The 27,089-nt window shown below is 43.0% G+C and overlaps 1 protein-coding gene across 11 annotated transcripts in view; it reads right to left on the bottom strand.

The window, feature by feature from the left end:
• adgrb3 (adhesion G protein-coupled receptor B3) overlaps nt 1-27,089 on the bottom strand; it is a 590,910-nt gene that overhangs the window by 292,378 nt on the left and 271,443 nt on the right. For 8 of the 11 annotated variants that reach the window (XM_078398997.1, XM_078398996.1, XM_078399002.1 and 5 more), the window contains 4 exons: nt 24,849-25,010; nt 19,949-20,113; nt 6,153-6,317; nt 4,393-4,557 (listed from right to left, as the gene is read on the bottom strand). In XM_078398997.1, the coding sequence (XP_078255123.1) occupies nt 4,393-4,557; nt 6,153-6,317; nt 19,949-20,113; nt 24,849-25,010 (657 nt within the window). The remainder of the gene's footprint in view (nt 1-4,392; nt 4,558-6,152; nt 6,318-19,948; nt 20,114-24,848; nt 25,011-27,089) is intronic. The other 3 variants (XM_078399006.1, XM_078399005.1, XM_078399003.1) reach the window with 1 other exon arrangement.

Raw genomic sequence — 27,089 nt, forward strand, 5'->3', positions numbered from 1 at the left:
CTCACATCCTGGATTCTGGATTACCTCACCAACCGACCACGGTATGTGAGGACAAAGGACCTGGTCTCGGACAGGGAGGTCTGCAGCTCAGGGAATCTGTGGAATTCTCTGCCACAGAAGTCAATGGAGGTCAATTCACTGGATGTTTTCAAGTGAGTGTTAGATTTAGCTCTTAGGGCTAAAGATATCAAGGGATATAGGGAAAATGCAGGGACAGTACTGATTTTAGATGATCATATTGAATGGCAGTGATGGCTCGAAAGGCCAAATGGCCTACTCCTGCACCTATTTTTTTTAATGTTTCTATGTTTCTAAACCACCCTTCTGTTCTGTATTAGGCATAATTGAAACTTGATGCACAAACAAAGCAATTTGTAACACAAGTCTGATAACCTGTTGATTAAATTTATTTAATAACTGAACTGCTCTCTGATCCCGTTGTCATTTTCATTGCAGAAAATCTCTCGCTACAGTGCATCAAAGAGCCACACTGCCAGCGACCAAAACGTTAAAACAGAGAACAGACATCCTATAATTATCAGCTTCAAAGATCTTGCGGCGTAGAAGAACACAGTTAAATCAATAAAGGAAAAGAGGCAGGGTTAGTCATTGTTCATTGTCAATTGGAAACGATTTGGAAAGGCAGTAAACATGGCCAGATGGCCTCTTGCTACTCAACACCTTGTCCCTGTGACACACAGCGCAGCACTAATACAGCATATATTTCACCAAGCCCACTGCACCAATCATCCCTTCAGTGGCTTGAATCACAGTTGAACGCTTGGGATTAAAAGGAAAATCGCCAGCCTCACAAGCTTTCATACACAAGAGAGAGGAAATGGGCAGAACATGGACCACAGCACTAAGGCAGGCCATTCACCCGTCATTACATTAAAAAACACATATGGCTGATCTGTATTTAGTCCATTTGGTTCCATGCCTCTAACTAGCCTTACGCAGTAAGAGTCTCTACATTTCAGTTTTTATGTTCACTAAACTCTCTCCTACTGCCACTCCCTCATTCCCCCCCCCCCCCCCCCTCCCCCCTTCAACCTCAACAACTTTGGGGGAAGATTTCCACACTTCCACAAACATCTGTGTGACAATTTCCTTGATGCATTCTGCTGATATTAGCTTTTCTCGATTTGTTCTGTCCTCCAGTTTTTGACATTATCCATCAGGGAATACAGTCTTGAATTCCCTATCATCTTCCTGTACCCACAAATCTATACATCGTCTTAAATTCCTAAATTAGGTTTTGGCAGTGTAAAGAGAAGTAGTACCATTTACATGCTAAAAATGGTAGAGCCCTGGAAAGTGTTGTCGAACACAGAAATTAGGGAGTACAGGTAGTGGGTGTATGGAACCATCTGTCAGAGGAGGTAGATGAAGCAGGGACTATCCCAATGTTTAAGAAACAGTTAGACAGGTACATGGATAGGACAGGTTTAGTGGGATTATTGGACCAAAAGGCAGGTAGGTGGGACTAGTGTAGCTGGGACATGTTGACCAGTGTGGGCAAGTTGGACCGAAGGGCCTGTTTCCATACTGTATCACTCTAGGTGCACAGTTTCCAGAAAGTGGTGAGTCAGGTGCACAGTGTGGTGAGGAAGGTATTTGGCATGCTTGCCTTTGTTAGGAAGGGTATTATGTACAAAAGCTAGGACTTCATGATGCAGTTGTACAAGTCGTTGGCGAGACCACACTTGGAGCACTGCATGCAATTCTGGTTGCCCATTTATGGGAAGAATGTCATTAAGTTGGAATGGGTGCAGGAAATTCACCAGGATGTTATGTGGACTTAGGGGCCATCTGCTATAACTGAAATCTGTTAGAAAGAGATCCGTAGTAACGAGAGTTTACTGTATTGTAAAACAAGAGGTCAGAGGATTAAGGTGAGAGAGGAGAATTTTAAGAGGGACGTCAGGGACAGCATTTAATTCAGATGATATTCCATACCTGGAATGAACTGCCAGATGAAGTTAGAAAAGTGAATACATTTATGACCCTGAAGATACTTTGACAGATATATACAGTAGATAGGAAGGGTTTAATTGGATATGGACGAAATGCAGACAAATAGGACTAGCTCATAATTCCAGTTTGGACAACATAGTCAAGGTGGGCCAAAGGGCATGTTACCATGTGATACAGATTTATGACTCTATGACTAAGAGCTTGGTTTATATTACTTGCCTGCAGAACGATCCTAGTTTTGTTCTGGTGAACCTGCATTTCACATTAGTACATCTTTCCCGAGATACTCATTGCCATATGATTTGCTTCAAAATAGATGACATTTGCATTCACCAACATAATGTAATGGACACTGAAGGTCTTCTAAATTCTGTCAGCAGAAACTGCAAATCGCAGTGCAGGCTGACTGCCCCCAATTGCTGTTTGTTTCCGTTTGTTCTCAAGAATGAGTAACTATTGGGCGACCAGCATTTGCAGCCTCCTACAGGCGGCATGGTGGTGCAGCGGTAGAGTTGCTACCCTACAGCGCTTGCAGCGACGGAGACCCGGGTTCGATTCCGACTACGGGCACTGTCTGTACGGAGTTTGTACGTTCTCCCCTTGACTGCGTGGGTTTTCTCCGAGATCTTCGGTCTCCTCCCACACTCCAAAGACGTACAGGTTTGTGAGTTAATTGGATTGGTATAAGTGTAAATCCTAGTGTGTGTAGGATAGTGTTAATGTGTGGGGATCGCTGGTCGGTGCGGACTTGGTAGGCTGAAGGGCCTGTTTCCACGCTGTATCTCTAAACTAAACTAAACTAAGCAGAGTGGCCGGTTACACCATTCAGAGGGTGATTCAGAGCCAACCACATTGTTGTAGGGCTCCAGTCACATGTGGGCTGCATTGTCCAAGGATGACAGGCTTCATTCCTACTGAATATTTTAGTTTAGTTTAGTTTAGAGGTACATTGCAGAAACAGGCCCTTCGGCCCACCGAGTCCGCACTAAGCAGCGATCCCCGCACATTAACACTACCCTACGGGACAATTTTACATTTATACCAAGCCAATTAATCTACAAACCTGTACGTCTTTGGAGCGTGGGAGGAAACCGAAGATGTTGGAGAAACCCACGCAGGACACGGGGAGAACATACAAACTCTGTGCAGACAGCACCCGTAGTGAGGATTGAACCCGGGTCTCTGGCGTTGTAAGAGCTATAAGGCAGCAACTCTACTGCTGCGCCATCATACCGCCTAAATATGGAAGTAATGTTTGAGATTCCCTGTCCATTATTCACCCATTTCCTTCTGAATATTGAAGCCATATGCACAAAGTGCCACCAGTGGAATTTAAACTCAGTCTCTCTGGATTATCATCTAGGTTTGCAGTTTACCAGTCCAGTACCATAATGTTACCGCAGCCCAAAACATGAAATTCTACGCAAATGCAGCAAATCTTTTATTAATTGTTGGTTTAAGCCGTTTTCAACAACATATTCTTCGAACTGTATACACTCCTTCCTATAGAAAAGGAACAGTTGAAGGACAATTTTTTAGGTCTTCAAAATGAAGAAGACATGGCAAAGAGTTTCCACACAAAGGACAGACCTACAGTCACCTGTAAACGATAGGGAGTCAGCAATGTAATTTATATATTTGTTGTATATGGTTTTTGTTTTTGTGTGTTATCCAAGTCTATGCTCCTGTGATGCTGATGCAAGCAAGACATTCATCATTCCTGGAGCTCATCATATTCAGGCATCTACAACAAACTCGACTTGACTTGACTTGGAGGAAACTGTTCTCACAGAAAGAGATTCGTCACAAGAACTGTCTACCGAAGGGAGCCGTTAAGACAAACAGCATTGAATCATTTAAAGAGACTTGAATAAACGTAAGGGAGAAAGAAGAAAAAACATTTAAATTGGGCTGGTGGCTGTGGAGCAAGAGCAGGCTCGTAGAGCAGAAAGTGTAGCAAAGACCAGATGGTCCATATCACTTGCTCAACTCGACTCAATGTCTCCAATGGGAATGGGTACAAGGGAGGATGGGATTGCAGAGAACCTGTTAAACTTAATAGAAATTCTTCCCACTAATGGCCAAAAGTAGAATGCAGAATAATGTGGGGTTTTTTGTGTGATAGAAACAAGGAACTGCAGGTGCTGATTTACAAAAAAATACATAAAGTGCCTTAAAATTGCCTAAAGTGGGACAGGCCCTTTAGTCATCCCAATATTCCCTCAACCCTGGGGTTTGTGATCAATTTTTGTGATCAATTGATTTGTGATCAATTTTTTTGAAGCTTTGTGCTTCAATTGCTGGAATAAGTCTATGACCAATGGATTTTGGATGCAGAGGCAAGAATGTAACCACTAAGCAGTCATCTGAAATCCTGCGCTTGGTTACTTTTTGTGTGGGAACCTGTAGACTTACCCGGGCACCTCTGCACACTGCACTTCTGAATCTCTTCACCGAGTCCTTCGCAAGACTTTCCCGTGACCACCAGACCCTGGCACACACGGATTCTTCTCTGCCAGCCACCATCACACGACCTGGAGCATCCACTCCAGTAGCCCCAGGGATTCCACTGCCCGTCCTCTTTAAGGGAAAAGAGAATGTAGAGAAATGAAGACAATGTCAGAACTCAAGATTGATAATGTTCATCCATTTCTGGCTTCAAAAGAACTACGTTAGGCCAATCTATACCTCAGCTTAGTGACCACCAGCTGCTGAAATGGACTGGAAAAACTGCTGAAGGCAAGGAAGCTGCATTGCAATGGATCTGACGGTATCCAGCTGTTGAGCAGCACACATCGCACACTTTATTTTTCACTGTGCAATTTTGAGACTAAAAACCAATGTGTTTTTATTGTTCATTGCAGTCTATCTACCTGTTCCATTTATTTTGCAAACGAAGAGGCAATTCAGCTGCTGAAGAAAGCATCTGTCAGCACAGATATGAAGGTGATCAAAGGGCCAAGGCACGTCCCTTCTATTTGGCTTCATCACTGCAGTAAGTGAATTGCCTTACCTCTGCATTTCTGGATTTGAAGGCTTGCTTCTACTGTCCTTAAAAATCAATACCCTTCAAATGGTAATGTGTTGATATTTCAACTCAGCAGGGGCTTTAAGCAAGGTGATAAGCCCATGCTTTGCAGTGGGGTGGAAGCATAGTCACGGGGAGCAGGTAAGTCACATTTTCATTGGCGGTAGTCCATGGCCTGCATTTCAGACCATCCTGAAAGTACTTCATTCATAAAAAGAGTAGAGCAGTAAAATGTCAAAAGGTTGAAAGGGGGATGATACAAAGTATATGTGAAAGGCCTTGAATGGTGGCCTTTGATGTGCTTATGCCCCTCAGCAGCGTCAAGCTGTAGTGTGATGTGTTCCTGTCTCCCATGTATGTATCACATCATTTGTCTGTGTAATGTTAATAATTGGTGACAGACGATGCCGTCAGCATTTACCACATTGGATTCCTGCTGGGATTTCAAAGTATGTATCTGGTGATAGAACAAAATGCTGGAGTAACTCAGCGGGACAGGCAGCATCTCTGGAGAGAAGGAATGGGTGACGTTTTGTGTCGAGACCCTTCTTCAGACTCAGAGATGCTGTCTGTCCCGCTGAGTTACGCCAGCATTTTGTGCCAATCTTCAATTTAAACCCGAATTTGCAGTTCTATCCTACACATATGGATCTGGTGATCTCAGCTCCAGTCCTAAAATTTCAATCCCCAAAACTGTTTTATGTTGCTATGTTACTTTAACAATTTATTTTGGATTCCTGGTATTGTGTGTAGGGGAAGACTTCAATCAAAATGGCAGATGAATCCTTCTCGTGGTAAGATCAATTATGGAAACAATCACAATGCCAATAAATTCTGTGTTTTACGATTCTGCTTCACCCGAGCTTACAGTCTTGTCTTTCCTCGTCCTCCCACCCTTTCGATCGTCATTGATTTCCATTCTCAGATAAGCACCTTGTTACAGAACTGGTCTCCCTCTGCTGGAAATGTTTGCAATTACACAGGATAGTCAACACCGCAGGTGGGTCAATTCTGACTCAGTGCAGATTACGCGTCTAGATTCTGCTTTGCTCCGTCACTCCAGTCCGAACAGAAACAGCCAATAATCTCGTGATTGATTTTCGCATGCTGGCTGTAAATCTGTTGCTGCAGTGGCAAACACCCTTACCTGTACAGTTGGAATTAAAGCATTCTCTGCTCTCAGCCCAGTGTCCCCTGCACTCAGAGCCACCGTGAGCTGCTGCTGTGCACTGGCGGGTTCTCTGCTGTGTCCCATTGGAGCAGGTCACCGAGCAGTCCATCCAAGGACCCCACTCTTTCCATTGCCCATCAACTGTAAAAACATAGCATGTGCAAAACATCATTTCCAATTATGTTGCTGCCAATTAGCCCCATAGGCACAGTCGAGTCATAGAGCCCTAGAGTCTTACAGCGTGGAAACAGGCTGCTCGACCCAACTTGCCCACATCGGCCAACATGTCCCATCTACACTAGTCCCACCTGCCTGTGTTTGGCCCATATCCCTCTAACCCTGTCAATAGACAATAGACATATCTATGTCCTATCTATGTACCTGTCTAAATGTTTGTTAAGCGTTGCGATAGCAATTTAACTCTTTTTTGCTCTTTCTGTTACGTGCCTCCCCCTCTAATTTTCTCTCCTTGCACTTCCACTCCCAAATGGTGATGAGGCGACGGTTCACATTAGGAGAGTAAGCCAAAAGTTGCAGCAACATGCCGATACCTTGCCTTTGTCCTTCATCCTTCTACTTCCATTTCAATAGTGGGTTTCAGCAACCTATCTGCCAGGACCCCTACCAGGTTCAGCCCTGCTGACCTCTCCATCCAATGTGTACGATAAAGTTCTCAGCCTCCCCTGGTCTCACCCCTCCCTATACCTATCTACATCTCCAGTCTATCCAACATCTCTTGGTTGCTCCTCTAATATGTACCTTGGTACTTTACTGTGAAGTCTCTCTTTGCAGTTCGCTAAATTGTAAGGGATTATGTAACTTTAATTGGTGTTCTTCTGTTGGAGCCACATATTCTGAGTTAAATGATATGAGGAATAATGGACTTGACTTTTGTGGAAAGATCGAAGCAGCTGGGATATTTTTTCTTGCGAGTGGGAAATGTTAAAAGGAGACTTAACTGAGATGTCAAATTTTGCTAGCACTTCTGATGAGCACTGTGGCAGTTTAATGGAGTGAGGGACTTTAGTTATGTGGATAGACAGGAGAATCTATTCCTTGGCATAAAGGAAATTTGCGAGGGATCTGATAGATGGTTAAAGCATTGAGGTAGAGGAGATAGTGAGAAGTTATTCAGATTTTCAGATGGGGTCAGGAATCAAGGGACATACATTAAAGGTGATTGGGTAACACACCAAAAATGACATTTTTAGTATGCATCATTGCAATGGCATGGACACTGTGCTCTGAAAATCCTGGAGGCACAGGAATAGAAGCTGCATATTTTGCTTCCAATATATATTCCCCCTGCTTGCGAGTCAACAACCAGCATATATTTCCATCGTTTATCTGAACTGGGAATTCATTCGCAAGTAGTAGATTGATGTTGTGCTCTGTTAGTTTGTGGCATAACATAATCGACCCAAAAAAAGCTCATTAACAATTTTAATTAGACTTCCATTGTTTGCAAAAGAAAAAACTATCACTCTTCCTCCATCATTCAACAGCGCCGTGGCATACGCCAAATAATCTGAAATGTAGACATCAAGGTTTCACAGAGGATTTGATGGAGAGGTAACCATCTGTCCAAAATGGAAGTATATTCCAAAATTCAGAAAGATTAAAACTTCCAAGGCAATTGATCCCAATTAAGAATTATTGTGTCCAGCACAATAAATGAAAACATATACAAGTCATTTAAGACATCTGTGTTGAAAAGGAAAAAATCAAAGCAAATACCAAAGCAAATACAGCATTTAAAGAAAACACAAGCTATTCTCTTTCATGTCTTGTGGAAACCATGTAGGAGAAAATATTATAACTGCAGGATAGAGAAGGAGCATGGCCTGTCCACCATTACCAGCAGTGATGCATTAAAGTGCCATTTGAAGTGTATTGCAGCGTCTAACCCCTGCATCACAATTCCTGAGAGTGCAGGATTCACTCAGAATCACACTGCAGAACCAGCCTAGACTCTTGTATTCGGCTCCCAAATGAGAAACTGAAGAAGTCTGAAGAAGGGTCTCGACCCGAATCTTCACCCATTCCTTCTCTCCAGAGATGCTGCCTGTCCTGCTGAGTTACTCCAGCATTTTGTGTCTATCTTCAGTGAAAACCAGTTTCTTCCTACACAGAACCTGTGCCCTCTTGACTCCGATATGGAGATGGTATAATTATTACCTGGTTTCTACAAAGGAAAGTCTGTCTGTCTTGAATATACTTAGTTATTGAGGCTGTCTCACCCTCTTGGGGTAGAGATTGCCAAAGATTCACCTCCATCTGGGTGATGTTTTTACTCACTTGTGGTGAGAGAATGAACCTGGTTCATGGAAATCATCCTCCCTGCATTTTACCTGTCATGCCCCTTACAAGTTTTATACATTTCTTTGGGGTTTGCTTTTCATTTTTTCTAAACTTAAGGTCGCTAACGCTAGACCACTTAATGCTTTCTTACACAACAAACCTGCCATCCCAAGAATTAATCTGGTAAGCATTCACTTTACTCCCAATACTTCATTCTTTTAAAGGTCACGCCACCTGTATGCAGTATTCTGGAAGTGGTCTTAAATGGAGTGTCTGCTTTTGTATTCGGATCTTCTTGCAATGAAGGCTACCATTACAAATTACCTTTATAAACACTTCCTAAATCTGTATGTAATCTTTCAGTGGATGGTATACAAAGACACCCAGGTCCCTCTGCAGACCAAAGATAGACACAAAAAGCTGGACTAACTCAACGGGTCAGACAGCATGTCTGGAGAAAAGGAATGGGTGACATTTCGGGTCAAGGTCTGAAGAAGAGTCTCACCCCGAAACGTCACCTATTCCTTTTCACCAGCTGTTTGTGTCTATCTTCGGTGTAAACCAGCATCTGCAGTTCCTTCCTACACATTCCCTCTGCACATCAACACCTTCCAATCTCCAATTGCTTTAAAATAATGTTTTCCTTTTTTTAAACCAAAGAAAATAAAATCATGAGAGGAATAGATTGGGTGGATGCACAGAATCTCTTGCCTAGAGTGGGGGAATGAAGAAACAGACAGCATGGGTTTAAGGTGAAGCGGGAAAGATTTTATAGGAATCTGAGAGGTAACCTTTTCATGCAAAGGATCGTGGGTGTATGGAATGAGCTGCCAGAGGAGGTGGTTGAGGCAGGGACTATCGCAATGTTTAAGAAGCAATGAGACAGATACATGGATAGGACAGGTTTAGAGGGATATGGGCCAAAGGAAGGCAACTGACACTCGTGTAGATCGGGCATGTTGGTCGGTGTGAGCAAGTTGGGCCAAAGGGCCTGGTTCCACACTGTCTGACTCTATGACTCCAAAATTACATCACATTTTCCAACATCATATTCCATGTACTATGGCCTCTCCCATTTGCTTAACCAGTCTCTATCCACTTGAAGCTTCTCTGCATCCTCCTCACGGTCCAAATTACCACCTGGCTTAGTACGAGCCACAAACTTCAAGGATCTTCCACAGTTGTAAATTCCTAATTCTGGAACTCCCCACCTAACAACACCATGGGAGTGCCTCTAGCACAGTGACTGCGGCAGCTCAAAAAGGTGGATCACCAGCAGCTCCCAAAGAGCGAGTGGGATAGGGCAGCAAATGCTGGCCTTGTCTGTGACTCAGACCACCTCATTGATTAGAAACAGACAAGACACAAAACAAAATACTTTACTCAATCGCAGTGACCTGAAATGTAGTGGGGAGGCAGATTTAGTGGGAACCTGCAGGTGATACTGGGTAAGTAGTTGATTTGCAAGGCAGTGGGGGCGACGAGGAAGGGAGAGGCTCTTTCATAAATCAGGTGGGGCCAAAGGTCTCTTTTCCTGCTGTATTATTTCAGGACCTTCATTCCACTAAAGAAGGGTCTCGACGTGAAACGTCGCCTATTCCTTTTCTCCAGAGATGCTGTCTGACCAGCTGAGTTACTCTGGCTTTTTGTGTCTACCCTTCATGCCACTAACTTTGGTTCAGTGACGTGTTTTAAATTCTGTGCCTCAAGATCCTGGGGGAAAATGATCCTCTGTCAGTTCTCCAGAAAATGAAAGGCCAGCTTTTGGAGACCTTGTTAAGCTAATTGGGAATTGATTTTGACTCACAGGCAAAGGTTGCTTTACAAAACAAAAGTGGTGCAGGCAGAGACATTTTCATTGGAAAAGTAACTAATGGACCTTACTTCAAGTGAAGTGTTGCAAAACTGTTTTAATTTGCATTACTATGCTTAAAGTACATTAGCGGTGTGTTTAAAAATAAATTTGGGTCAATCTATGTGGATTGAGACTTAGAAACATAGCCATGTGACAAATAAACTTGACTTAAACAAACCTGTGTTTCCACAATAAAAGTCTGAAGGGCCTTGACATGAAACGCAGCTGCCTGATCTGCTGAATTACTCCAGCACTTTGTATCTTTTTTGATAAACCAGCACCTGCAATTGCTTGTGTCTATGTTTCCTACCGTTTGTGACAAATAAAAAATAATACAAGAGTAGAAACAAAGCCTGGCTTGTTTCTGTATTGACCTTGGTGCTTTCGTTCTCAAAGAATGACTCCATGAGCACTAGTCTCCTAGGAGACTGCCACACACTGTCACTAATTATATGCTGGTAAATCACATCAAAGGGTGATTAACTTTAATGACCAGGAAACTGGGAGCATTACAAATTGGGAGCATTGACGTGGCACCTGATTCTCCTTTGCTGCATGTTCCTGCATTTAGATAATTTTAGAGGTGTGAAAATCTGAGCACTCAAATGAAAATACTAATTGCATGAAAAAATACAGCAAGCTTTTAAACTCAACAAAACAATTTTTTGTAAGAATTAACAAATGTAATCCTCAAAATACTACTTTTGAAATATAACACTGCTTTTTTGTCCACAATCAGGTTGCTAATGTTCCAATTGATTTTTTAAAATGTTATTAGTAATGAATTCCTGAGATATCTATATTCCTCAGTTCAAACCCTGCTATATGCCCAGTTTTCATTGCTATTTTTTATTGGCTGCTGTGTGTGCGTGCTGCTGCTGCAGCCCAGAGCTTTATAATTCCCTCCTCTCACTTCTTTGAATTAGGTCTGAATATCTTCCAAATGCTCTGATGATTCAACTGCATAAACATGTCCAGTTAATGACGATCATCGCTGATATTAAATCTGATCCTTTGCAAAAAGCGTCAACAAAACCTGTCAGCAAATTGACTCATGCTCTCATCAATGCCACTGAAACTATTTTTGATCCACCGTTGCCATATAAAGAGTCAAAAAAAGAAACAATCCTTCCTTTTAAACAAGACTTGCTGCATAAATCCATCAAGCCGGGATTAATTTTCTTTACTTCCATTGGAAATATCTTTTCCCCGAGCCCTGGACCCTAGATTCAGCTGAGAACGATCATGGGAAAATGAGGCTTCAGTTTTGTGAAAGGGTGCAGAGAAATTGAGTTGTTGAAAAATGTATGAGTCTTGAATGGGTAGACAGGGAAAAGGCATTTCTGTAAGCAGGAGGTCTGGTAGTGAAACAACATGGATTTGAGATCATTAACTCGCAAAAATAAATCCAAGAGGATATGTGGCAAGTTGCAATGATTTTGGATGCACTGCCCAAATATTTGTGGGAACAGATTCAATAGTAATATTCAGGGGAAATTTAATTAATATTTTAAATGGAGGTAGTTGCAGTGCTGTAGGGGATTGCAATGGATTTATCGAGCTCTGTTCGGCAGCTGTCACAGGTACAAGGGGCTGAACAGCTGCCTTTTGTGCAGTATGATTCTGGGACACTCACAGTGATTCAAGTCACTTGATGCAGAACCCACTTCCACCACTTGATGCTGCCAGTTCACTTCACAAACAGTAGAGGTATAGCCATTTCCAAATCATACAAAGTTACCAGCTGCTGGCTTGAAAACATAATATTAAAAGCTTTTATGAGTTGATTCCAAAACATCTATTGCGGAGATGGCATTTTGCACATGCAGTTTCAATGTATGACTTGCCCTTCTGAACTCACCTAAAAGTACTGAGCAAACCGAATCTAACCCTAGTAGTTTATACCTAATTCCTAAACCAGCAACATGTCCATTTCAAAATCCATATCTCTGTTTACTCCCGGGTACTTCTATCCCCATCTCCTCCATCCGAACCCTATACCTCCAGATTCAGGGACAGTTTCTTCCCAGTTGTTATCAGGCAACTGAATCATCCTACCAAAATCAGAGAGCAGTCCTGGACAACTATCTACCTCATTGGTAACCCTCGGACTATCTTTGATCAAACTTCACTTGCTTTACCTTACACTAAATGTTATTCCCTTATCATGTATCTATGCACTGTAAATGGCTCGATTGTAATCATGTATTGTCTGTCGCTCGCTGGATAGCATGCATCAAAAGCTTTTTACTGTAACATGGTGTATGTGACAATTAACTAAGCTAAATTGAACTGAACTGTACTCTCCTCCAAGATCTCTGGCAGCTTCCATTTCTCACCTTATGCATATCCCCACTTTCCATCATTCAAGCACAAAACCACGGAAATTCCTCGACCAGACTAAATCCTGCTGCCTCTCAAGGAAAGCCACCTCTCCAATGGTCGATCATCGGTCCTACTATCTTCCTATTTTGCCGATATCTCCTTGAGATATTTTATTACATTAAAGCCAAGAGTTGCCATCATGTGCAGAGAAGAGCACGGTCAAGTGGCACCAGCCTCGGACAAAAAGTGAAACTGAAAATATTGGGAAAAGAGCAGGAGGTGATCAGCAGGTCAGTCAATATGAGGTCAGTCAACAGTTGTACCGGGCCCTGGTGAGATTAGTGGGCAAAATTAGGGCACATGGTATTGGGGGTAGGGTACTGACATGGATAGAAAATTGGTTGACAGACAGAAAGCAAAGAGTGGGGATAAATGGGTCCCTTTCGGAATGGCAGGCAGTGACCAGTGGGGTACCGCAAGGTTCGGTGCTGGGACCCCAGCTATTTACGATATACATTAATGACTTAGACGAAGGGATTAAAAGTACCATTAGCAAATTTGCAGATGATACTAAGTTGGGGGGTAGTGTGAATTGTGAGGAAGATGCAATAAGGCTGCAGGGTGACTTGGACAGGTTGTGTGAGTGGGCGGATACATGGCAGATGCAGTTTAATGTAGATAAGTGTGAGGTTATTCACTTTGGAAGTAAGAATAGAAAGGCAGATTATTATCTGAATGGTGTCAAGTTAGGAGGAGGGGGGGTTCAACGAGATCTGGGTGTCCTAGTGCATCAGTCAATGAAAGGAAGCATGCAGGTTCAGCAGGCAGTGAAGAAAGCCAATGGAATGTTGGCCTTCGTAACAAGAGGAGTTGAGTATAGGAGCAAAGAGGTCCTTCTACAGTTGTACCGGGCCCTGGTGAGACCGCACCTGGAGTACTGTGTGCAGTTTTGGTCCCCAAATTTGAGGAAGGATATTCTTGCTATGGAGGGCGTGCAGCGTAGGTTCACTAGGTTAATTCCCGGAATGGCGGGACTGTCGTATGTTGAAAGGCTGGAGCGATTGGGCTTGTATACACTGGAATTTAGAAGGATGAGGGGGGATCTTATTGAAACATATAAGATAATTAGGGGATTGGACACATTAGAGGCAGATAACATGTTCCCAATGTTGGTGGAGTCCAGAACAAGGGGCCACAGTTTGAGAATAAGGGGTAGGCCATTTAGAACGGAGATGGGGAAGAACTTTTTCAGTCAGAGGGTGGTGAAGGTGTGGAATTCTCTGCCTCAGAAGGCAGTGGAGGCCAGTTCATTGGATGCTTTCAAGAGAGAGCTGGATAGTGCTCTTAAGGATAGCGGAGTGAGGGGGTATGGGGAGAAGGCAGGAACGGGGTACTGATTGAGAGTGATCAGCCATGATCGCATTGAATGGCGGTGCTGGCTTGAAGGGCTGAATGGCCTACTCCTGCACCTATTGTCTATTGTCTATTGTCTATTGTCTAAAATGGGAGGCCCATGCTGGGGGAAGAGTGGGAATCATTACGTTTCCAGCAGCAGGATAGAGCAAGGGATTTGAATTGAAGCAAGGGTAGACAATAGACAATAGACAATAGGTGCAGGAGTAGGCCATTCAGCCCTTCGAGCCAGCACCGCCATTCAATGCGATCATGGCTGATCACTCTCAATCAGTACCCCGTTCCTGCCTTCTCCCCATACCTCCTCACCCCGCTATCCTTAAGAGCTCTATCCAGCTCTCTCTTGAAAGCATCCAACGAACTGGCCTCCACTGCAGAGAATTCCACACCTTCACCACTCTCTGACTGAAAAAGTTCTTCCTCATCTCCGTTCTAAATGGCCTACCCCTTATTCTTAAACTGTGGCCCCTTGTTCTGGACTCCCCCAACATTGGGAACATGTTTCCTGCCTCTAATGTGTCCAATCCCCTAATTATCTTATATGTTTCAATAAGATCCCCCCTCATCCTTCTAAATTCCAGTGTATACAAGCCTAATTGCTCCAGCCTTTCAACATACGACAGTCCCGCCATTCCGGGAATTAACCTAGTGAACCTACGCTGCACGCCCTCAGTAGCAAGAATATCCTTCCTCAAATTTGGAGACCAAAACTGCACACAGTACTCCAGGTGCGGTCTCACCAGGGCCCGGTACAACTGTAGAAGGACCTCCGGAGAAAGAGGCTTTTTCACATTCATGTGAAGTCATTAGAACCTGGTACTTGCCTTTTCCTCGCTGCTACTCATGTCCAGCATCACGTTTTAGTTCACGTTTCAGTGCCTTTTTAATGCATTTCATTTTTTCTCTCTCCTAGATGGCTGACTTCTCAAGCATTCCCTTTATCCTGTATTTGTACACCATGGATGGCTCGATTGTAATCATGTATAGTCTTTCCACTGACTGGTTAGCACGCGACAAAAGCTTGTCACTGTACCTCAGTAGACGTGACAATAAATTTAATTAAACTAAACTAAATTAAATTTGGTGTTGGGTGCTGGTGGAACCTACTTTGCAACCCAAAAGCAGATTGGCTAATACCCTGAAATGTTTTCACGAGAGTGTGATTAATTAAGCAATAGCAGCAGAATGAAACAAAATATATGTAACATGCAATTATTAATGAAGTAAGTCACTGGGAGAGGGAATATGCTCTAGTTTTGGCATGTGCATAAAGCAAACGGACTTCCTCTTATACTCAAAGGCCTTGGAGTCTAAGATTCATTCGCTGAATGGGCAATGCAGTCATGGGTGGTCATATAAGTTAGGAAGGTTCTCTCTCTGGCATCCGTCCATCTGCGGGAGATGATGGTGCGGCTTGGCGTTATCCTGCTTGGAGAGGGGGATTTTTCATCTGTGGTTACATTTCCTTGTGTGACTGACAAAGCCTGTCCGTGACAGGCAGATCCTTCCACAGTTTCCACAGGTGAGGTCGTCTCTGGTCGTTGTTCTGGGGAGTCCGTGGCAGCTGTCTTTGACCAGATTACGGCATTGGCGCTTGTGCTCCAGGGTCTTGAACCGCATGCTGTCGTGATGTTTCCTGCCCGCCTGCAGGTCCTTCCTCCTCCTGCCATGGTCCTCAGCAGCCACTTCCCAGTTGTCAGCGTCAATATTGAAGCTTGTCACATCCTTTTAATTGTGTCCTTGTAGAGGAGCTTTGGTCTTCCTCTTGGTCTCCGAGCATTGGCAACCTCCCCATAAAGCACGTCTTTGGGGATACGCCCATTGTCCATCCTGTGTACATGTCCAAGCCAGCGGAGGCGCTTCTGCCTGAGGATAGCAGGGATGCTCGGCATGTTGGTTCGAGAGAGGACAGATTTGTTGGTGATTTTGTCCTGCCAAGAAACTCCCAAGATGCAGTGGAGACAGCGAAAATGGAAGTTATTGCGGTCACTGCGATCTCCCTTGTTCTTGCACAATGTGACGGTTGACGTTATGCATGTCGTGAGGGACCCCACCCTCTCTCCAGCAGAGCAGGAGAAGGGAGTGTAGGTATGGCAAGAGTTGATGGTTTCCGTGCTTGAGGAGTTCAGCAGATATGCCGCCCTGCCCAGGAGCCTTCCTCGCAGCGAGACGATTGATGGCTTTATCCAGTTCATGTAACGATGGTTCATCATCGAGTTCACTCATCACTGGCATCTGAGGGAGATCATCAAGAGCTGCAGTGGAGATGTCGTCCTCGCATGAGTACAGCTGAGAGTAGTGTTCGACCCAGCGATGTTTTGTCAGTGATGGTGGTGCCGTCTGCAGACTTCAAAGGAACAGTCTTGCAAACGGATGGGCCTATTGCTCGGTTTATGCCATTGTACATGGCACAAAGGTTTCCACAGTTGCTTGCAGCTTGGATTTCTTCGCACAATTCATTCCAGTATCTGTTTGCATAGTGCCTTGCTGCTCGCTGCGTGGATCTTTTGCAAGCCTTAGGTCTGCTTGCGTGCTGAGGTTTGGTTATGCTTCATGTGCAATGTGCGCAGAGCTCTTAGCTTCGATGATCGGCAACATTTCATCAGAGTAAGCCTCAAACCAGTCTGTATTCTTGCTCTTTATCTTTCCGTAGGCAAGTGAAGCTGCATTGTAAATGACCGTTTTCAAAGATTTCCATGCCTTGTTTGCGTTTCCTTGAGCGTCCAGGGTTGGGAGTGTTTGAGTTGGTAGTTTTGAGAAATGCTGATGTTCATCCACATTGTGGGAGATGTTGATGCGGGCGGGGTTGGCCTTTCTTCTTTGATGCATGTAGCTTGCGTGGGAGCACCTTCACCTTGCTCTTGATAAGTGAGTGGTCTGTGTCGCAGTCTGCGCTGTGATAAGCACGAGTGTGGACGACACAAGGCAGATCTTGTCTTCTGTTGATGAGTAACTCAAGTTGGTGCCAGTAACCGGAGCGGGGGTGATGCCATGATACTTTGTGGCAATGCTTACCCTGGACGAAGGTGTTTGCGATGTAGAGTTCGTCTTGTGTGCAATGCAGTCATGGGTGCTCATACTTAGTTAGGAAGGTTATTCTTCAGTTATATCGGGCATTGGTGTGACAACATCTGGATTACTGTGTGCACTGTGTTCCTATTTAAGGAAGGATGTTAATGAAATGGAAACAATTCCGAGATGGTCCCTAATATGTAGGATAGAACTAGTGTACGGGTGATTGTTGGTCGGCACGGGCTCGGTGGGTCTAAGGGCCTGTTTCCACTCTGTATCTCTTAACTAAACTAAGATAGTTGACTAGACTAATATCTGGTATGTACGGGAGGTCTTAGAAAGAAAAATGGAACTAGCCGGGCCCTGGAGTTTAGCAAAGTGAGAGACCATTGAAATATATAAAATCCTGAGTGGTCTTGACCGAGGGGATGTTTTCTCTTATTGGAGAATGTCGATCTAGAGGTTACTATTTAAAAATAAAGGGTTGCCTATTTAAGGTAGAGACGAGGCCTCGAATGTCATACTTAAGGTTTCTACCCCTCTTGTGCTAAAGATGCAGTGGATAATCAGTCGAAGCAGCCATTGAAACCTCACCTGCCCTTTGAAATTCAACCCTCATAGCAACACAGCAAACTGTGAAACTCAATAAATCGGTTCACTTGGAGACACAAGAATCTGCAAATACTGGAATCTTAAATGAAAAAACTGGAGTAACTCAGCTGGTCAGGCAGCATCCGTCGAGGGAAATGGACAGAGAATATGAAAAAAATGTCCATCAAAATAGTTACTAGTTGGCCATAAAATACAACTGATGCAATTAATTTATGAATGGCTATGAAAACTAACCCCATGTTCTGATGAAGTGACTCCACACGTAAGGGAAATACCAATATCCCAATAATCGTCATTTTTAGCTGAAGCTTTCCTTTTAGACCTCATTGGCCCTTCAAAGATCAAAGATGCAATGTCATGGCTTAAGGTTAGTCCATGTAAAGAATTATCAGTTCATTGGAATTTGGCAAAGGTACATATCTGGAAGAGTGAGAGGTAGTTTGATCAAAATATGTAAAATGTTGAGGGGCCTTGGCAGGGTGGACATAGAGAGGATGGTTCCTTTTGTGGAAGAATTTGGAACAAGAGAGTCACAATTTAAAAATAAGTGGATGCCCATTCAATGGACAGTTCACATGCAATTATTATGGCTTAAAAAGTTGGAACCAGCTCAATAATGCCATTTAGAGGTGGGAAGATGGCGGCTTTTAACAGTCCAGTCCTTTCATAACTCAAGTCCCATAAAAATGTTCTTTACACTTGGCTCAGGTTCTATGTCTTATCTCCGAGTAGTTCTTGTTCAACTCAGGTGCATGTAGATGATTACATGGTATTACTTTATGGAAAAACAAAGGCACTATCCCTATCCCTCAATCAATATTTTTGAAAAATCAAACTATATGATCCTTATCGCGCCAATGTTTGAGGGAGCTATACATTTATAAATTGGCTGCTATATTCCTTCCATTACAATGTTGGTGATACTTCAAAAGTACTTTGATCAATATAAAGTGCTCTGAGACACTCTGAAAGGTCCATGTAGAACACCACATAAAAATCCATATTTATTTTTAATTGCCCAAAAAATGAACTTGCAAGCCGATGAATTGCATTAAACCACGACCTGCAGTTTGTGAACCTCTTCCTCTGGCAACTAGAGATGCTAAGTGCATGCAAGCCTGACCTTGACATCTACATAATTAACATGGACATTAGCATGGACATTTAGAATCGTAGATTCATAGAAAAGTGCAGCACAGAAAGGGTGCTGTCCCATCATGTCTTCTCCCATCCTGCCTTCTCCCCATAACCCTTGACTTCCTTATTAATCAAATTTCAGTCAATCTCTGCCTTAAAAATATCGAATGACTTGGTCTCTACAGCTGTCTGTGGCAATGAATTCCACAGATTCACCACCCTCTGACTAAAGAAATTCCTTCTCATCTCCTTTCTAAAGGCACGTCCTTTTATTCTGAGGCTGTGTCCTCTCATCCTCGATTCTCCCACTAGTGGAAACATCCTCTCCATATCCACTCAATCCAGGCCTTTCACTATTCGGTAAGCTTCAATGAGATCCCACCTCATCCTTCTAAACTCCAGCGGGTACAGGCCCAGTGCCATAAAAATGCTCATTAGATGTTAGCCAAATCAACCCTGGGATCATTCTCGTAAACCTCCTCTGGACCCTCTTCAATGCCAGTGCATCCTTCCTCGGATATGGGGCCCAAAACTGCTCACAATGTCGCAGGATGTGATGTTTAACTGAATGATGGCAAGTTGCATTATTACTGATGGTGACTTTCAAAATTGTCCTTCGAGGCATCTTCACAACACTTAATTTCACAGCTGCTTTATTTAATGACAACTCTCAAACAGTGGCCAGTCTCCACCGTTTATCACCCCGCCCACTTCTGAGGAACGAGGCAAAAGCTTTTCCTCACCAGGCTTTACAGGGCAATGAATTACGGGTCTTTTACCACGACTTTCATAAATCCTTTCAATAACTTCAGGAAAATGATTGTTACAAGAAGCAAGGAAGCATTACTTTAAAATTTGACCAAAGCTGTTCATGAATCAGAAATCCTCTCACCCGAAAAGCAGTAAATGGTTTGGATTTCAACCGAACATTTCAGAATGGATGAATTATAGTTGGGCAAGGGTATTGAAGGTAATGAAACAAAGGCATTAGCGTGGGATGAAGATATGGATCAACTATGACCTGACTGAAACGCTGCGTGGGGCTGAGGGATGAATGGACAGTGCCAATGGCATTACAAAGAATTGACAAGCTATTTAATGACTGTGTTGTACGAACCTGGGCACAAGGCGATGTTGCATATTTTTGTTTGTGATTCTGGGCCATCACATACACGCCCGCCATACTGAGGAGAATTGCATGACCTAGACCTTGTCCTTTGACCTCTGCCACAAGTAAATGAGCATAAGCTCCACGGTGACCAGTCATCCCAGACTCCATGCACTACAAAAGAGTTTGTAAAAACGGAGATTAGACACAACAATCAGAATAACCTTGAAAACATGAGATGAACATCTTAAGATTCTCAAAACCTGTTAGGGTGTGAGTGGAAGCAGGGAGGGGATTAGGTGGGAACAGGGAGGAGGGGGTGGGGAGTATTAGTGATATCTGCAGGCACGGTGTGTGTGTGGGATGCTGTTCCCTCGTGCCACACACTGCTGATAACAGCTCTTTGCTGTCCCTCACCATTTCTCCTTCTGCACCCACCAGATGCAGGGAGGAATGAAAAAGGGTGGGGGTGGGGTGGGGAGGGCAATTTGGTAGATACACTCCAATGTACTCCTGGAACAGCCAGGGAGTGGGAAACCAATATTCGTAGCACGGGTAGTTTAGTTATGAAGATCTGTAATTTTTACTGTCTATCCAAAAAACACACAAGAATGAATGTAAAATATAATACAGCTATTTACTTACACAATGATTAACACTTTGCAGAAGTTATTAATTATCAAATAAGGGATACAAAATGTCTTATTCTGTAACATGAGATTATAAGTGGTCACATCAGTGAAAGGTGTGATAGTGCATATATGCTTGAATTAGCATCATTTAGTGATTGACGACAATCCCACCTCAGAGGCTTTACAGGTAACTTTTCAATAGGGCGATCTTACAAGCAATTGCAAGAATATGAAGCAATTTCTCATAAGGAAAGAGGGAAGATCATGTGGGAAAGTCGATCCTTAGCGATGTTACTGGTTGGGACAGGGTTCTGGGGGCAGGCCAAGGATTAAGATCAGAAATGTGTTTGTGTCCAGAAGATAATGAAGAAGAAACGAGTTCAGAGAATTTCAATGAAAATTAAACTCAAGATGTTTATTTAATGTCTCTCATACAGATAGCAAATGTTTTTGTTATTTTTATTTATTTGTTCTCATGGCATGGAGGGTTTTGAGAATGTCTCTTCCTTAATTGCTCGTGAATTAAGAGTCAACTGCATGGGTGGACGATGAGTCAATAACACTGATCGAGGAGAGGAGCTTTCCCTGAAGGACATCAGTGAGTCAAAGGGGATTTTTTACAGCAATTTTGCAGCTTCATGGTTATCACAACTAAAGTTAATATTTTCTTCTATTTAGGTAACAAAGTATTTCAATTGCCAAGTTACCATGTTGGGATGTGAACTCCCTCCATCAGCCCAGACTCTGAATGCTGGTCCAGTAACTTAACCGCTATGCTACCGCTCACAACCAATTTATTAAGAGCAATGAAGGGTGTGATTAAATGCTGGCCTTGCCAGTGATGCATATGTCCTATGTATGAATAAAAATATGAAAACTAATGCTGCAGCACTGATAGAAAGGGCCTTGTACCGAAGAGCAGGCAAATGATAGCAGAAACCTAGGAGGGAAAGTGAAGGACATTGGCCTGATCTAGAGAGTCAAGGCGTTTGGAAGAGTCCAAGGGCAGATGTTTAGGGGCATGGACGGCCTTTTGACCATGAGAATTGTAATTTGAATGAAGTTGGGGAATGGAGTCCATAAATAGTTGGCCAGGGCAGAAGATGGAATGTGGAATTGTGTGGGTGGTATTATGCAGTGGGCAGAGAAAAACGTGGAACTTTTGGAGGGGGCTGGGACCAAAAAGGGTCAGGAAAGTGAGTTTATCTGAAGTAAATCCAATACATTTAAGGAGGAGACTGGAGCTGGAATCAAGTATTTGATGTGGTGGATGTAATAATCACGTCAGTGCAGGATGAAACATCTGACTCCGGATGAGGAAGGGTTTGCAATAAGTAGAAATGGACTGGAGATCCCTGCCAGGGACTGAGTGAGAACAACCTCTAGTTTTACTGCGGGGGTCAAGTTATAATATTTCTCAAACTTGATCTCTGATAGGCAGCTCACGAAGTGGAAAAGGTAGGAGAGATGGTGGGTATCTTCAGCTAGCCTCAAGCATGTACGTGGGGCAACAGATGGTGGCTTCAAGGGGCATGATCAGTGGAAATGGAAATCAAGGGCAGTCCTTGATCAAGTCTTGAAAGTGACATTGCAAAGGACCCAATTCAATCCATGGGGCAATTAAGATCAGAGCCACAAGCTCATGATTAATGCAAGAAGATTTGAATGCTTGGTGCATAATTGGGAACTCTAATGGGATGAGTGAGTACTGAGTTACTTTCTATGGATTAAAATTGAGTTAAAATTATTCCATTATTTCTGCTTATCAGCAGGACATCAATTTGCATAGTCATTAAAGGAAGATATTTTCCTCGATTAGAAATAATCACTGAAGAAAGGGAAAAAAAATGCTGGTGTAACTCAAGGGGTCAGGCAGCATCTATGGAGAAAATAAATAGGTGACGTTTCAGGTCGAAACCCTTCTTCAGACTCAATGTCTGAATGTTAATGACTGAGTCTGAAGAAGGGTCTCGACCCAAAATGTCACCCATTCCTTCTGCCCAGAGATGCTGCCTGTCCCGCTGAGTTACTCCAGCGTTTTGTGTCTATCTGTGGTTTCTTTATTAATGTTAATCATTATTTGATATGCGACAGCTGAATGATAAAAATCCCAAGTGCATTAATACTTCAGGTTTGCTGTAAGGTGGTGGGTGACATATGGAATCATTAGGTCAGATTCTCACAGGGAGCTAAAATGTGAATCAGTGCAAGGGAATCAATGCTCTCAGTAAACTGGAAATAGATTATTGCCTGAGGGGAGCATGGGAGAGGTAAAATCACAGAGGATTATAGATATTAAATCACATATATTTGAGATGTCTTGGGGCTTGGGTGGGAACCACATATATATCAAAATTAACAAAACATTAAGGGTTTCCAAACAAGAGTTCCTGATTCGCTATGAAGACCTGGCTTTACCATTGTTGATGGTGTTGATGTATCATGGGCCGAGTATCACTCCAGGGACGTATTCCTGGAGGCTGATTGTGTGCAGGTTATTCGGCAATGCAGGCATCACATCGGAGTCTGATCCAGCTTTCCACAGTTTTTCCAGAAGGGATCACTGAAGACAGCTGAAACACTGGATCATTTCCCGTTGCATTACTCTTCAAGCCTAGTGAATGACAATCATGGCATCCCCATTGCCCTACCTGAGATAGGCAGGGGGTGAAGCAAGGACCCTCTGGCCTTTGGCCCCGCTGAATGGTCATTCGTGTTATACTTTACCGTGTGCCTCTGGCCGTCAACCACAGTTAACAGTACCATGCTGCTGGAGAGGAGGGGTTGATTTGAATGCTCTGTGCTTGCTGTTAGTTTTCAAGTATATTTATCGGGTAAGTCATTGCCCAGCAATGAATAACTTCCCTGAGTCTTGTGGCAGAAACCGAATAAAGGCATTTAAGTTTGAAGAACTTAGATTTTCAGTCAAATCTTCCAATTTAATTCACCATATTCCATTCCTTGGAAGGAGAGCCAGCTCTTTTATTGCAGAAATAAACTGTGATCTGAAGGGAGGACTGTGCCAAACGCCAGAGAATTAGTTTTTAATCATGGCCACAGACCCTATCAACACTTCTGCCGTTTTCTCCTTGGGACTGTGCACAGCAGTGGAAGTGAGTCCAGCTCTGAGGTGTCCTTTAAAGGTGGACTTCATGAAGCACTCAGTTGCCTCAAACAGCAACAAGGATCTCTGCAGAGACTGTGGCACTCTGGGAGTTTGGCTTTATCCTGGGGACTGGAGGTTGACGAGCGCTGTGTCTCACCAGCGGCACCTCCTCTGCAGGAGTACAGCCAATTGCACAAGGTTTGTGCTGCTATTGTGCTTTTGAGGACATTGGGACGGACATTTATCCCGCCAAATCTGCCAAGATCAGTTACACTGTGGCAGTTCTTCCTCTTTTCTGTCCAATATCATGTGCATTGTAACCCAACCCTGATGCCAATGAATGTCTGTCAGCTTGCATACCTGGTACATTCCTGTGCCGTATTTTATGGCGGAGAAAAAGGACTTGAATTAAATTTGTCTGCTGTTATATAACAGACCTTTCCTGCATTGGGTAGGAATGCAAATTAGTTTTGATTTATTCTATTCCAGTGCTAAGGATCCTAATCAAATGCTAACATGCTCTGGCAGTTCATAGGATCCATTGCCATTAAATATATATTATCCTTGCAGTGAATGTTTTTCATTTTATTTTCTCAAAGCTCTTAGTTCCACTGTGATGACGTGGCTGCAGTATTTACGAAGGAACTTGAACAAAACAGCAAGTCATTTAAAAATATTCAGACAATCTCTAGCAAACAACAATGTCCTAGTTACGTGCCAGCTCACTTTCAGAGAAATCACAATGTAAACAGTTCAGGTTCCACAGGAAAGTGCTGAAGTAAATAAATAAATAATGCTGAACAGGCATCTGTACAAACTGATGGCAGCATAATGACAATACAAACTCCAATTTACCTGACGTTTTAGCCTAAGCAGTGTCATCTGCTGAGAGGCCTAATTGAAAAAAAAATTGATATGACCTAGCCGCACACAGAGTGTGGGTCGTATTGTATCATGCAAGTCACCGTGACACCAATTCAAAAGGTTTTTTGATTTGCACACTGCTTTAAGCTTATGCAGGTAAAATGTCCAAACATTTAAACATACAATAAAAAAACAAATGGTAGCAGGAGCAAAATGCACGAATGTGTAAATGATTTTTGGTCTTCTTGTCTATAGCTAGTCATAGAATTAAACATCCATACTTTTACTCATCCATTGCTAACACTACCTGGACAGAGGACAGTGTTATTGCAAACCCTTGATTCTCTTAAAGGCACGCTGCACAGTATCCCGTAAGATGATACACAAGCTCTGGTTCGCACCTGCGACCCTTGACCACATGTTACTGAACACATACTCCACTGGGTCCATTCTTCTGTAACAGGGTCTCCTGTATATAAAGAGTGACAGAACAATTATTGAATAGCAGTAGCCCCATTGCAATAATACAACAGTTCTAAGAATAAACAAGGCAGAGACCGTTAACAATCTTGTGTCACAAATAGAAACCATAATCGAGAGGAAATTGAAAGGAACAGCTGTTAACATTTCCTATTGATCTCAGAAACTGGATTGGAATGATAATTACTGGGAAGATTCAGCCTATATCGTGCTGCGAGTCTGAATCCTGCAATAAGTGGCTCCTGATCAATGGGGCTTTGCTGGTATGATTGCTTTTTAGCTCCTGTAGATAAATTTGGTGTGTCTTGGGGCTTGGGTGGGAATCAGCCACAATTCTGAAATGGAAACAAACTTCTCTAGTAAGCTTATAAAGTGCCCTTGTAACTTCACAGTGGACTGTCCAATTGCCTTATTGAACTAATTTTCTATGTGCTGTGAATTCCCGCTGCATACTCTGACAGAAGTGGAGAGGAGAGCTGGAGGGATCTCCCAACATTATATTTCTGAATCAGACAGGGTCTGGGCTCCAGGCTTGCACCTTCCTCTTTCCTCGTGTTAGTGCAAAGGTATTTTGCAGTCAAGCTATAATCTAGGGCTTGGTCTGGAATCCCATGTCTTTTAGAATGGAAATCTATTTACATTTGTGGTGGTCATGGCAAAATTAATAGAGGTCAGGAGATAGATGTTAATAAAAGACAATGATATCCCAAGGGACCACAATTGAGTCTCACTAACACTTAATCCGTATTGTTGGTTATTATGCACCCACTGAATATGCTAAAATCTAATTTGTTTATCAATTGCACTGACACATTAATTATAAGGTTATAAATTGTCTTATGTTTTGCTCAATGGTTATCTTTGAAAACTATGAAACAAAACACAAGAGCCCAATAATAACTGTACAATGCCCCCCAATCAATGTGATAATTTTATACCTGGAATCTAAATTTTTAAAAGTACGTGCTTTTCTTACTGGAAATAACATATTTTCAAGGCTTCTGTTTCTCATATCCAATCTCTGACACCTTTTATTATATCATTCAAATGGGGAAGTGTAATTTTTGTATGTGAATTGTGCAGCAAAGATCAGTAATTGGCAGCGACCTCCATATGGTTTCACAGCCCAAAACCAGACAATGGAATGGCTGGTGTTTGGGTGAGATCAGTACCTCACAACCTGAAAGTTGCTCCATACACCATATATTGGTCTGACAGGAACTGCAGTATAGGTTAACCAGAATACATGGAATCCGAGTTACATTGAGAGGAGTGTTCACAAATGCTATGGTGGTGTGCTATGGTATTTAGAAGCTTTAAAAGTGAAATGATTGTGCACAGTGGTGCAGTTTAGCCTTTAGACTTTAGAGATACAGTGCAGGACCAGGCCCTTGGCCCACTGATTCTGCGCTGATTAGCGATCACTCCTTACATCAGCTCTATCATACACAATAGGGGCAATTCATAATTTACACAAGACAATTAACCTACTAACCTGTCTGTCTTTGGAGTGTGGGAGGAAACCAGAGCACCCAGAGGAAGCCCATGTGGTCACAGGAAGAATGTAGAAACTCCGTTTATGCAGACTGCATCCGTAGTCAGAATTGAACCCTGGTCTTTGGCGCTGTAAGGCAGCAACTCTATCGCTGTGCACTGTTCATCGGGTGCTGTCGGTCTGGAGTTTGCACATTCTCCTTGTGACCTTATGGATTTCCTCTGGGTTCTCCTATTTGCACCCACATCCCAAACAATATGTGGTTTGGTAGGTTCATTGGGCACTGTAAGTCACCCTTTGTGTGAGTGGTAGAATCTTGGGGGAGTTGATAACAACATGGGGAGGATATAGTTGGATTAGATTAGTGTTGGATTAGTGTAAGTGGGTGGTTGATGTTCAGCATGGACACAGTGGGCCAAAAGGGTCTGTTTCCGTGCTGTATCTCTCTATCTACCTATCATGGTGAAATAATAGAGTGGATAGAGAAACACTACTTGTGTTGTTATTGGAGTGTAGGCCTCAAAATTAGTTTCAAGTCTGATCATGATTCGGTTAGGAAAGATTTTATGCATG

Source organism: Rhinoraja longicauda, chromosome 5 (genome assembly GCF_053455715.1).
Source record: "Rhinoraja longicauda isolate Sanriku21f chromosome 5, sRhiLon1.1, whole genome shotgun sequence".
Taxonomy (NCBI): domain Eukaryota; kingdom Metazoa; phylum Chordata; class Chondrichthyes; order Rajiformes; family Arhynchobatidae; genus Rhinoraja; species Rhinoraja longicauda.